The sequence below is a fragment of the Neophocaena asiaeorientalis genome, unplaced genomic scaffold (genome assembly GCF_003031525.2).
Source record: "Neophocaena asiaeorientalis asiaeorientalis breed wild unplaced genomic scaffold, Neophocaena_asiaeorientalis_V1.1 scaffold78, whole genome shotgun sequence".
Taxonomy (NCBI): Eukaryota; Metazoa; Chordata; class Mammalia; order Artiodactyla; family Phocoenidae; genus Neophocaena; species Neophocaena asiaeorientalis.
Window position 1 is genome coordinate 20174425 of NW_020175018.1, and position 11975 is coordinate 20186399.

Consider the following 11975-nt stretch of genomic DNA (forward strand, 5'->3'; position numbering starts at 1 on the left):
CCCTGTTGTTTTTTTTTTTTTTTTTTTTTTTTTTTTTTTGGCGGTACGCGGGCCTCTCACTACTGTGGCCTCTCCCGCTGTGGAGCACAGGCTCCGGACGCGCAGGCCCAGCCGCCATGGCTCACGGGCCCAGCCGCTCCACGGCATGCGGGATCCTCCCGGACCAGGGCACGAACCCACGTCCCCTGCATCAGCAGGCGCACTCCCAACTACCGCGCCACCAGGGAAGCCCCCCATGGTTTTTCTTAAAGCAGAAGTTCTTCATTTTGATGCAGTCCAGCTTACACAGTTTTTTTCTTTTAAGGCTGTGCTTTTGCTGTCATGCCTAAGAACTCTTCACCCAGCCCTAGATCCTGAAGATTTTCTCTAATTTTCATAGTTTTTTAGTTTTATGTGAACTTTAAATATATGGCCTGTTGTGAATCAATTTTTGTGTTAGATTTGAGGCTTAGGGTGAAGTTCATTTATTTATTCACCTACCATGTTTTGGCCCAGCATTATCAAGTTTAAAATGCATGTCAGACAACATTGTTTATTTATCTCCTCGAAATCGTACTCATATTCCATCCCCACTTTAGAATTTTATTCTAATGTATTTTTATTCTCAAACATTTTTTTATATCCCTCTAGGGGGTTAAAAAAAAGCAGTCTGAAATTTAATTTCACGAAATATCTCTGACCATAAGGTTTATCTGAGGGTTAGCTTCGTTCTGGTTGGAGTTACTGTGATTAATAGCAGCATGCAGTCAATTGCAACACATACTTTGTTGGAAATTACTGAGCACTCTCGGGCTGGTCACTTGTAGTGAAAGAAAAGGGAAGGATTTTGAGGCTTTGGAACCTGATTTCCTGAAGACCAAGACCATCCGCTCCACACCCTGGAAACTTCATCTGCTCCTGGGACCCCTGCCGGAAGAGGGGATTGGAGACGTGGAGATGGGGTGCCCTCCTGGCTCCCGGCCCAGGTCCAGACCTGGCCTCTCCTGCCCTCTGGCTTCTCTTCCCCCCAGACCCAGTTTAGTCTTGTTTGGTTTTCTTAGGAAAGCATGTTTTATTGAAAATTGCGTTTTGAAAACAGTCATCCCTATGATAGAAAGAGTGTTGCATGCTTATGGCAAGAAATCCATTGTCCTTTAAGAGTTTAAAAATGCAGGGGTTTTCACAGCCTCGTGGCCTCGCATCCCCAGGCAGGGCAGAGTCAGTTTGCCTCTCGGACCCAATGCCTGTGCCATCAGAAGGTGCCGACACAGGGTTAGACTCAGCCACCGTTCACGCAAAGGAAGTGAGAACTTCTGGAAGGAGACCCTTTTATCCCGCATTGGCACGCCAGTGTAGACCCGTCTCCCTAACTGAATTGTGCTCATTCCTGGAGGTGCCGCACGGGGACCTCTGGCTTCTCCTTGGGTGGCTGTGTCCCTGCGCTCTCCCTGGCTCCTTCCACACGGCCCCCCAGTAGTCCCTGGGTTCTGGAGAGAAGATGGAGAGAAGATGCGGGCCTGGCTGGGTACTCTCGGTCCGGGTGGGGCGGGTCCTCCTGCAGCTGGGGTGCAGGTGGGTGTTTGCTGCACCCGGAAGCGGGGGCACCAGGTGGGTGTGAGGACTCGCCTCAGTTGGGCCAGGCCCGACAGTGGCTGGGGTGAGGAAGGGAGAGCCACTGAGCAGAGTGAGCACTGGGATGGGGAGGCCAGCGGAGGCCAGGCGCGGTTGCCCTTGGGCGTCTGGGTCACACGCTGTGACCCGGGCGCGTGGCAGGTAGGTGTTGGCGCGGGTCCTCTCTCCACATGGGGGACTGGCTGGGGCTCTGCGGTGCCCCGCCGGGAGGTCAGGCCCCTGCCACTCCGCCTCGGTGGGTTTGCTTTGTCAGATGATGGGGCCCTAACAGAGTTTAGGGTCTTCACTCAAGTTCAGCAGTTTTTAATTTTGTTTTTTAGATTTTCAAAAATAATACCTTGAATCAAATAATGGATTTTGTGCCCGAGTGAGAACGAGCCTCACGTGGCTGTTGCCTTCTCAGATTTAGCTTCTGCCTTCATCCACTTATCCTTTAAGCTCCTGTGTCACGTCTGTCTTGCAAGCACTGGTGGAGGTGGTAGCTGCGTGGTTTCTGAGGTCGTTCGTGGGAGGAGTGAGGGAGCGATCGTGTCAAAGCAGTGACCTTGAGACAAAGCCCACATATTTGAGAAGGACTGGAGAATTGACCCAGCTAACAGGTTACCTTTACCAGGGCTGTCTGTGCCAGGGCACGTTAGCGGTGAAGGCCACGGAGGAGGCCTCGGCCTGTGCTGTGTGAGGAGGAGCTGCGTGCGGGCCCAGGCGGGGAGCCTGGCAGAGGAGCCAGAGGGCTGAGCGTGGGTCGCACTGGGAGAAGCCGAGTCCAGGGCCGTCCCTGGCAGGCCTGTTGGCATCTCCCCGATGTCGACTCCCAGAGATGTGGACACTATTAAAATATGCATAACATAGAATTTACCGTTCTAAACATTTTTGAGTGTCCAGCTCAGGGGCATTAAGCACATTCACATTGTCGTGCGGCCGTCACCACCATTCTCCCCAGGACTTTCTCGTCTCCACAGACTGACGCTCTGTCCCCATTAAACACTCACTCCCCTTCCGCACCCCCAGCCCCGGGCCCTGACATCTACTTTCTGTCTCGGATTGACTACGCTTGGTCCCTCATATGAGGATTTGTCCTTTTGTGTCTGGCCTGTTTCACTCAGCACAATGTCCTCGAGACAATGTAGCCTCTGTCAAAACTTCCTTCCTTTTTAAGGCCGGATAATATTTCATTGCATGCGTGTACGTATACACACATGTACATTTGGTTTATCCATCAGCCATCAGTGGGCACTTGGGTTGCCTCCACCCCTTGTCTGTCGTGAACGATGCTGCTGTGAACACAGTTGTACAAAGAGCTCTTCGAGTCCCTGCTTTTGATTCTTCAGAGTGTGCACCCAGAAGTGGAATTGCAGGATCATAGGATAATTCCATCTACTTCTTGAGGAAGCCCCACGCTGTTGTCCACAGCATCTGCGCCATTTTACCTTCCCCCCAGCAGCGCACCGAGGCCCCGGTGTCTCCGTACCTTCACCAACACTTGTTTTCTGTTTGTTTGATAGTAGCCATCCAGGAGTGTGAGGTGGTCTCATTGCGGTTTTGAGTTGCATTTTCCTGATGATCAGTGATGTTAAATTAAGCATCTTTTCATGTGCTTTTTGGCCATTTGTATGTCTTCTTTGGAGAAATATCTATTCAGATGCTTTACCCTTTTTGAAATTGGGTCATTTGTTTTTTTAGTTGACTTGTAGAGTTCTTTATATATTCTGTGTATGATTCCTTTATCGGATATATAATTTGCAAATATTGCCTCCCATTCTATAGGTTGCCATTTCATTCTATTGATTTTGTCCTTTGATGCATAGAAATTAAAAAAAATTTTAATGGAACTTTACCCATTTTTAAATTGGGATTTTTTGTTGCTGTTGAGCTGTAGAGTTCTTTATATATTCTATGTATGATTCCTTTATCGGATATATAATTTGCAAATATTGCCTCCCATTCTATAGGTTGCCATTTCATTCTATTGATTTTGTCCTTTGATGCATAGAAATTAAAAAAAATTTTAATGGACGTGTAATTGACTTACAATATATTAGTTTCAGGTTTACAGCATAGTGATTCAATATCTTTATATATTGCAAAAGAATCACCAGGAATAGTCTAGTTACCATCTGTCACCATTCAAAGTTATTACAGTATTGTTGACTGTATTCTCCATGCTGTGTGTTACATCCCCGTGACTTACTTATTATATAACTGGTGGTTTGTACTTTTTAATCCCCTTCATCTGTTCTGTCTGTCCTCCCCCACCTCTCTACCCGCTGTTTATTCTCTGTATTTATGAGTGTTTCTGTTTTGTTACGTTTGTTCATTTGTTTTGCTTTTTAGATTCCACGTATAAGTGAAATCATGGTATTCATCTTTTTCTCTGACTTATTTCATTTAATGTAGTACCTCTGGATCCATCCATATTGTCACAAACAGCAAGGTTTCATTCTTTTTTATGGCTGAGTAATACTCCATTGTGTGTGTGTATAAATACACCACATCTTCTTTATCCATTTGTCTGTTGACGGGCATTTGGGTTGCTTCCACATCTTGGCTATCATAAATAGTGCTACAGTGAACACAGGGGTGCATTTATCTTTTTGAACTATTGTTTTTGTATTCTTTGGATAAATACCCAGGAGTGGAATTGCTGGATCATATAGTAGTTCTATTTTTAACTTTTTGAGGAACCTCCATAGTGGCTGCACTAGTTTGCATTCCCACCAGCAGTGCACTAGGGTTCTGTTTTCTCCACACCCTCTCCAACATTTGTTACTTGTGGTCTTTTTGATGGTAGCCATTCTTACAGGCGTGAGGTGATGTCTCATTGTGGTTTTGATTTATAAGAAATTTTTTATCTTATTATTTTATTTTTGGCTGCGTTGAGTCTTCGTTGTTGCGCACGGGCTTTCTCTAGTTGCAGTGAGCCGGGGCTACTCTTTGTTGCTGTGCGCGGGCTTCTCACTGCGGTGGCTTCTCTTGTTGTGGGGCACAGGCTCTAGGCGCGCGGGCTTCAGTAGTTGTAGCTCGTGGGCTCTGGAACGCAGGCTCAGTAGTTGTGGTGCATGGGCTTAGTTGCTCTGCGGCATGTAGGATCATCCCGGACCAGGGCTTGAACCTGTGTCCCCTGCATTGGCAGGTGGATTCTTAACCACTGCACCACCAGGGAAGTCCCTATAAGAAATTTTTTATTTTAATAAAGTCTAATTTATCTTTTTTCTTTTGTTGCCTGTGCTTTTGTTGTAATATCCAAGGATTCACTGCCAAATCCAATGTCATGAAGCTTCCCCCGTTTTCTTCTAGGAGTCTTACAATTTTAGGTCTTTGATCTGTTCAGAGTTAATCTCTGTCAGTGGTATAAGGTGAAGGTCCACCTCCATCCTTTTGCAGGTGGCTGTCCAGTTTCCCTGCCCCGTACATTGAAGGATCACACCTGCTTTGTGCACAACGAAATGTGGTTCAGTGGAATCGGGTTTGAGATCAGACTGTCTCAAGGCTGTAGGTGACTCTGGGGAAGCAAGTGGTGGGGGGGTGCTGAGTGGTGTCCGGAGCAAAGGAAGGGCTGTTGGTCGGTGCTAGGGGGTTGACGTCCACATCACAGGCTGTTGTGGTCTCAGAAGGCTAAGGCCGAGACACTGAGGAAATGGGTAAAACTGAGCAAAAGCGTCTTTAACGTGTAACATGATGGTCTGTCGTGGCGTGAAAACCACTTGGGGGATGTGCACTGTGTAGCCGTGATCACCTGGAATGTGCCCCATCTGGGTATTTGCAAACGTAGTCATAGTTTATTACCTAAATCACAGGCTGGCTGGCTTTCTGTAAAGGCCCAGGTGGGAGACGGTCCCGGTTCTGGGTGCCGCATGTGTCACAGCCGCTGCTACTTCCCTGCAGAAACCCAGACTCTGTTCTTGGCCTGTGACGCCGACCCGCGCCTGTCACAGGCGCTCTGGTGGCAGCGGGTTTCTGCGCTCTCCCCTCTCTCCTCAGCGCACATCTCTCGGGGGAGGGGTTTGGTGGGAGAAGCACGCTGTTTCATCGCTGCCTGCCTGTGCGTCATTGTCGCGTTGTCTTTGTTTTGAAGCACGCGGCCAGTAAGGACCCCAGGGAAGGCCGGGACGCCCGTGACCCTGAGGAGCCGAAAGAGGAGTTGAGCAGAAACGCCTCGGATTTTGGACGACAGCAGCTTTTACCCCCCTTCCCGCCCCTTCACCAGTCTCTACCTCAAAACCAGTGCTACGTGGCCACCACGAAGGCACAGACAGGTAAAGGGAACCTGCCGCCGCCTCTCTCTCGGGCGTGTCCCGAGCCTGCACCGCAGAGGACGCGGGCCCCGCTCCACCCTCACCCGGTGCTGCGTCGCGTCCTCCGCTTGTTTTCAGCTTCCAGGTGAAGATCGTTTTCATTCCGACCGTCTGCGGCCTTGGTCTGATTGGGTGGAGGGCTCTGGATTTGAGGAGTCTCCCAGCTCATGGATTCAGTACCGCAGGGGCGCCGTGGTTCAGGTGCGGGTGGCCGTGGGGCGGCCCCCTCCCACCCCAAGCCACCTCTCCTCACGCTCACCTGGGGGCGTGGAGGAGCATCGGGTGCCTTGTGGGGCCTTTCGCAGGAGGGGGGCGCTGGTGAGCGGCCCCCAGGGAGGCTGCCGTGGCAGGCATGCCCGTAGAGCCTGCTTCCTCTGCAGACCCCTCCAGTGCAGACAGGCCTCTCTGCCAGGCCCGGCTCACATCGCTGAGGACTCACAGACGAGGGGGAGGCGGCCCCCCGAGGGGCTGCCCTGGGGTGGTCATGTGCTGGTTGGGGCCTGTCTTCCTTAGGACTTTCAGGACACTTGTTGCTTATCAGTAATTTCAGACCAGAGGTTCTGCAGAGGATGCCTGTGGCCTCCCCCGTCCCCCTCCCCCGATTCCACCCCGTGCACAGTCGCGCATCCTTCTCCCGCCCAGCGTGTAACATTTACTTCTGAACGTGCGTGGAAGTTTCAGACATGGGGCCCTGGGCGCGTCCCTGTTGTGCGTGGCGCCCTCTCGGGCAGTCGCTGTAGTGTCAGAGCCTGGAAGGGCCCCCCGTGTGACGCGTTGTCCAGGCCTCAGGCCCCGCTCACCTTTGCCAGTCAGTTGTCCCAGGAGGCATTTCTGGCCGGCTTCCTGCAGTCCCTTAGTGTGCGCCTGGACATCTGGAGCGTCCCCCTGGGGTCGCTGCTGTCTTCCCGGGTCAGGCTCAGGTCACTGCCGTCTCCGAGGGGCGTGTGTCCTTGCTGCGTCCCCTGGGAGTGGGGTGTGGGTGTCGGTCCTGCTGCGGCAGGGCTGGATCTACAGGCCCTTGGGTTGTTGTCCTTTGTGTCTTTGGAGGCGGGGCTTAGAGGGTTGCATGGTCCCACCTGGCAGCTTGAGCATCTAGGGACCCACTCCCAGACTGATCGCCCCAGGATGGCTTCCAATTCCATCGCCCTGTCCTTACTTCCTAGCGGAGCTTCTGCTGGAATGAAGGGCCTCCCCTTTCCAGCCTTGCCTCTGTCTCAACTCATGGATCCTTTTGTGAGTCTCTGGGCTCCAGTCCGTCGCCATCATGTTCAAATTGTCCCAGGTTTGCCCTTCAGGCTGGCTCCTGAGTCCTCCAATGTGACCCCATCACTTTGTGAGGACTTCCTGGCTACACCAGGTGGACCCAGCCCGTCTTGTCCTTCCCCAGTCCTGGGACTAGCTGTGTCTCCAGGGAGTCCGTGTTCTGTTTGTTGGAGCGCTGTGGTTGGTTAGAAAACAGGGTCAGTCTGTCTCCCCACCACCTCCAACTTTTGGTCTATTTCAGCTCAGTATTATTTGTTTCAAAGAGTTGAAGCTGGACAGAGTTGCATGTCTCTGTGGAATTAAACCCATGTGTGTAGGGCTTGGCGAGGAATGTCAGGAGTCGGTACTTCTGTTAAAAAGTTAAGATTGGGGAATTCCCTCGCAGTCCAATGGTTAGGACTCCATGGGTGTGGGTTCAGTCCCTGGTCAGGGAACTAAGATCCTGCAAGCCACAAGGATCTTTTATCTTAATAAAAATTAAGATTGTTCCTGTTTTAGCTTTATTATTTCCTTATCTGTTCAATCCAAGTTTTCTAAACAGAAATGCTGAGTGTGTTGAGCAGTTTCCCACATGGGTCCTTCTCTGCCTCTGTTTCCTTACCTGAGGGCCGGAGGCGGAGACGGGGCCTGCGGGCTCAGGACAGTGTGAACGGCCTGGTGCCTGGCGCTCCTGCAGCAGCTGCCCGGCTCCCTCCCCAGGGAGGTGGCAGGCCCCTCTTGCTGTGCCTGCAGCGTCCTCACCCCGGGGGGAGCAGGGGCCCGTGGGGACGTGGCCCTGTGTGACGGCGTCGCTGCAGACCTGGAACGGCCTGCCTCGTTCTTCAAACCTTCCTCCTCCCCACTTCCCCTGGCCGGTGCATTACGCTGTCACAGGAAGTGCACGCTTTCGGGCCATCTCTCCTTGTCACTGTGGTGACAGCCCCGCCCCGGAGGGCCTGCTCTTGCCGTCGTGCCGCGGCGTGAGCGGAGACGAGATGGCAAGTTTGCACGGAGCTCACAACCCACCTGCCTCCTCCTGGGGGGGGCACCTCCGCCAGCTCACCTGTGCTCCGTTCAGCGCGTGGACGGTCGGCGTTTCCACGTAAACACGTGTGGCCCACGTGGCGATTGTCCTCAGTGTCCTGGCTTCGCCACGCACCTGCGAGGGGCTGTCATTCTGACCCCCGGCACCCATGGCCGACGTGCATCCTTTCTCCCCGTATCCCTTCTCTGCATTTCGTAGAAATAAAACGTAAGGTATTTCTTTCAGCCCTTTCGTGGAGTTCCTCCGTGTTTAAAGCAGTGGTTTTCAGATTTTTTTTTTTAATACCCTGGAACTTTTTACAAAAATAAAACATCACAGAGACCCTCATTCTGTCAAAGCAGTAAACCTGGGGCTGCTTTGCCCAGAATGGCGTCAGGGGCCACGAGTCCCCAAGCCCCTGCTCGGTACCCCCTCCACTGCTGCGCTTGTCAGGAGACCTTGCTCCCAGGCCTCTCCCTCCCTGGCCCTTGTGTGCAGGGATAGCTCGCTGGGCCCTTGTTTCCAGTATCCTTCCCCGTGGTCCGTGAAGTGCTGAGCGAGGATGGAGGGTCCAGGTGACAGGGGTGTAAGTCCACTCTTCAGTGGCTGCACGTCAGCGGCGGACCCTCTGGACACACGAGCAGGAGGGCGTCTGGAGGAGGCCCTCCCTTCTCAGCCCCTCGGAGAGGCCTGCTCAGAGGCTGTCCCAGGTGCACCCGGGCCCGCTCCTGCCAGCTTGCGGGTCTCCCGGTGTTGTGCTGCCTGCTCGGGAGGGCGTGCTCACGTTTGCCCTCCGTACAGCTCGGTGTCTCCTTGTGGACAGATCCTGTATCTGTGACGGGTTTTCAGCTTTCTCTGTGCAACTTAAGACACTGTTGAGTGCTGATGATTTTGGTGATCAGAGTTTGTGAACTGTCACCTACCCCTAAAAACATTTGAATGGCATTTCTTTTCTTCTCTCGTCCCCTTTTGACTTTTTTTTTTTTTTAGCTTGCTTGCCTTTTGTTTTAGCAGCTGCAGTATCTCGGAAGAAAAAACGAAGAATGGGAACCTATAGCCTGGTTCCTAAGAAAAAGACCAAAGTGTTAAAACAGAGGACGGTGATTGAGATGTTTAAGAGCATAACTCATTCCACGGTGGGCTCCAAGGTAAGGGTGCGGGCCAGGCTGCGGGGGCTGCCCTCCATCTCTCCTCCAGGGTGGCCCCCGCCCGCCCCAAGCTCTCGTCTTCCGGCACAGTCGCCACCCCCTCCCCTGCCCCGCCCCGTGGGCCTTGCCCCGAGGAGTTGGCGGGGTCCTGATGTGGGCTTCTGGCGTGTTCCAGGGCGAGAAGGACCTGGGTGACGGCTCCCTCCATGTGAACGGGGAGAGCCTAGACATGGACTCTGAGGAGGATGACTCGGAGGAGCTGGAGGAGGATGAGGAGCAGGGCGCCCAGCCGGCCACCGCGTTCCCTGCCGAGGGCAGCAGGGCCTCCAAGGACAGTGCGCTGGAGCCTGACCGCAGCCAGAAGGTGGGCGGGACGCACACCGCAGACCTCGGTCCTGGCGGGGGTAGGGGTGGCGGCTGGGCGCTTCTGGGCCTTAATAAAGCCCCCTGTTTACTTCTGGCTGGGATTCTTATATTTTATTTCTCTTGAATTTTTAGGTAGTTTATTTTCATCAGAGAAGTGTTTGTCTTCCCGTGCAGCGTTCATGGAAGTAAACGGCCTGAGCATTTTTAGGCTTGGGAGTGACAGGAATAATACCATTAATAACCCAAACTGCTAACCGTGGCTGACCAAGTGCCAGTACGGCTTGCCCTTGGCCTTGGCACAGTGTCCCAGGCACCCGGCACAGGTGTGGTCCTTCCGCAGGTGAGGCCTCTGTCCTCCCAGTGGAGTGAGCGCCCAGGGCTGCTGACAGGCCTGTGGGGTGGTACGTGTGCTGGCGTGTCCTCGTTATGGACGCTTCATCCGTGTCCACCCAGGACGAGCTCGGGGTTGGCGGTGTGGTGGCCCTGAAGGCGTGGCACCGGCTGGGGGTGGTGATGCCTTATCTTGGCTCTGTGTGCACCGGTGCCGAACAGAAATGCAGAGACAGAGTTTTGGAGGAAAAGAAATAATAGCTTTATTCTTTGCCAGGCGAAAAGGGAACACAGCAGGCTAGTGCCTCAAGAACTGTGTCCCCCCTCCCCCGGGGAATCAGGAGAGGTCTTCTAGGTGGAGCTTGCAGTCTGGGGATAGGTGATAAGGATCAAAGTAATGAAGGTCTTGAATTTTTCTTCTTCTTGCATTATTTCAAAACAGTCACCGCTGGTGTCAGGCAGCCCGGTAATTGGGTCCGTTTGTTATCGGCTGGGTTATCGGCTGCGACCTTCTTTCTAAAATGCAGAACGCTACAAGGGGTGATTTCCTACAGGGGAGTGCAGGATGTAATTCACATAGTGTCAGAGAGTGTTAGAGGTTAGCTTTGTGAAGGGTAAGTCTAGTTACAGACACTACAGATTAGTAACAGTTAAAATAAAACTAGGGTTGAGATTTCCCTGGTGGCGCAGTGCTTAAGAATCCGCCTGCCAGTGTAGGGGACATGGGTTCGAGCCCTGATCCGGGAAGATCCCATGTGCTGCGGAGCAACTAAGCCCGTGCGCCACAACTACTGAGCCTGCGCTCTAGAGCCCATGAGCCACAACTACTGAAGCCCACGAACCACAGCTACTGAAGCCCGCATGCCCTAGAGCCCGTGCTCCACAACAAGAGGAGCCACTGCAATGAGAAGCCCGTGCACTGCAACCAAAGAGTAGCCCCCGCTCGCCGCATCTAGAGAAAGCCCGCGTGCAGCAAGGATAGACCCAGTGCAGCCAAGGGAAAAAAAAAAAAGAAAGAAAAGCTAGGATTGATTAACTCTTTCAGGCCAGTTTATGTTGTTTCCATAGCCTGCCCATGGCTCCTTTATTTTCCTTGTTTGTCAGAAAAGAAAAGACCCTCATTTCTGTCTTTGCCGCAACATGACAGGGACCACGGGGCTTGTATGGTTTCAGTGATTCAGGGGGCCCAGGCGTGCCGGGCGCAGACTTGAGCAGAGTGGCTGTTGCTGTTGGGGCCCTTCTGGTTGGGGGAGGGGTGAGTTAGACACGAAGGCGAAACTGTGGCTGAGAGCCAGGCAGACGTGTGGAGCCGTGGATTTACTGTCCATGCCTCAGACTTGTCTGAGAAAACTTTGGAGCATCCTTAAGATGGACCATTACACCTTACGAGTTATTCTGGAACTAAGGGTGGGCAGAGACGTTCCAGTGAGTTTGTCGCAACAGTGACTTGTTTGAAGTGTATGATTTTGTTGGTTAGCTTTTTGCACTTTGCATCAGCCCTGTGGGTGCAGCCTTTGACATGTGTAAAGCATTTTCTTTCAGCTTCTGGAGTTTGGCCATGTTTTTTCTTAGTGTTGCTTAAATTTCAGATTCATATTAGCCATTTATGCCAGTTCTATTTTTTAGCAGGTTTTGGGGCAAAATTTTAAATGTTGGCCCAGCTATTAAGGTATAATTTTTCAAAAATAAATTGGTAGAAAATGCTGACATTAGAGATTTAAAGGAAATTTTAAAATGATTTAAGATATCATTTCTTTTTTCTCTTCCATCTTTTATTATTTTATCCCTTTCGTGTAGGAAGGAAGCAGTGTCCTAAGTCTTGCGGTGGAATTTTGAACGGTGATTTTTACAGACCTGTACTCCCCGCCGCCTGCAGTGGGGACTTGACTCTGGACGTCCAGTCTCCTTAAGGAGCTTTGCCTGTGGCTCCACGAGCTGCTCTTGGCCGGGCCCCTCCCTGGG

At 52.2% G+C, this 11975-nt stretch overlaps 1 protein-coding gene across 3 annotated transcripts in view; it reads left to right on the forward strand.

Annotated features, from left to right (window-relative positions):
* Positions 1–11975, forward strand: part of EHMT1 (euchromatic histone lysine methyltransferase 1) — a 76182-nt gene that overhangs the window by 6865 nt on the left and 57342 nt on the right. The window contains exons 3-5 of one of the 3 annotated variants that reach the window (XM_024762138.1): positions 5684–5864; positions 9160–9317; positions 9493–9681. In XM_024762138.1, the coding sequence (XP_024617906.1) occupies positions 5684–5864; positions 9160–9317; positions 9493–9681 (528 nt within the window). The remainder of the gene's footprint in view (positions 1–5683; positions 5865–9159; positions 9318–9492; positions 9682–11975) is intronic. The other 2 variants (XM_024762139.1, XM_024762140.1) reach the window with 2 other exon arrangements.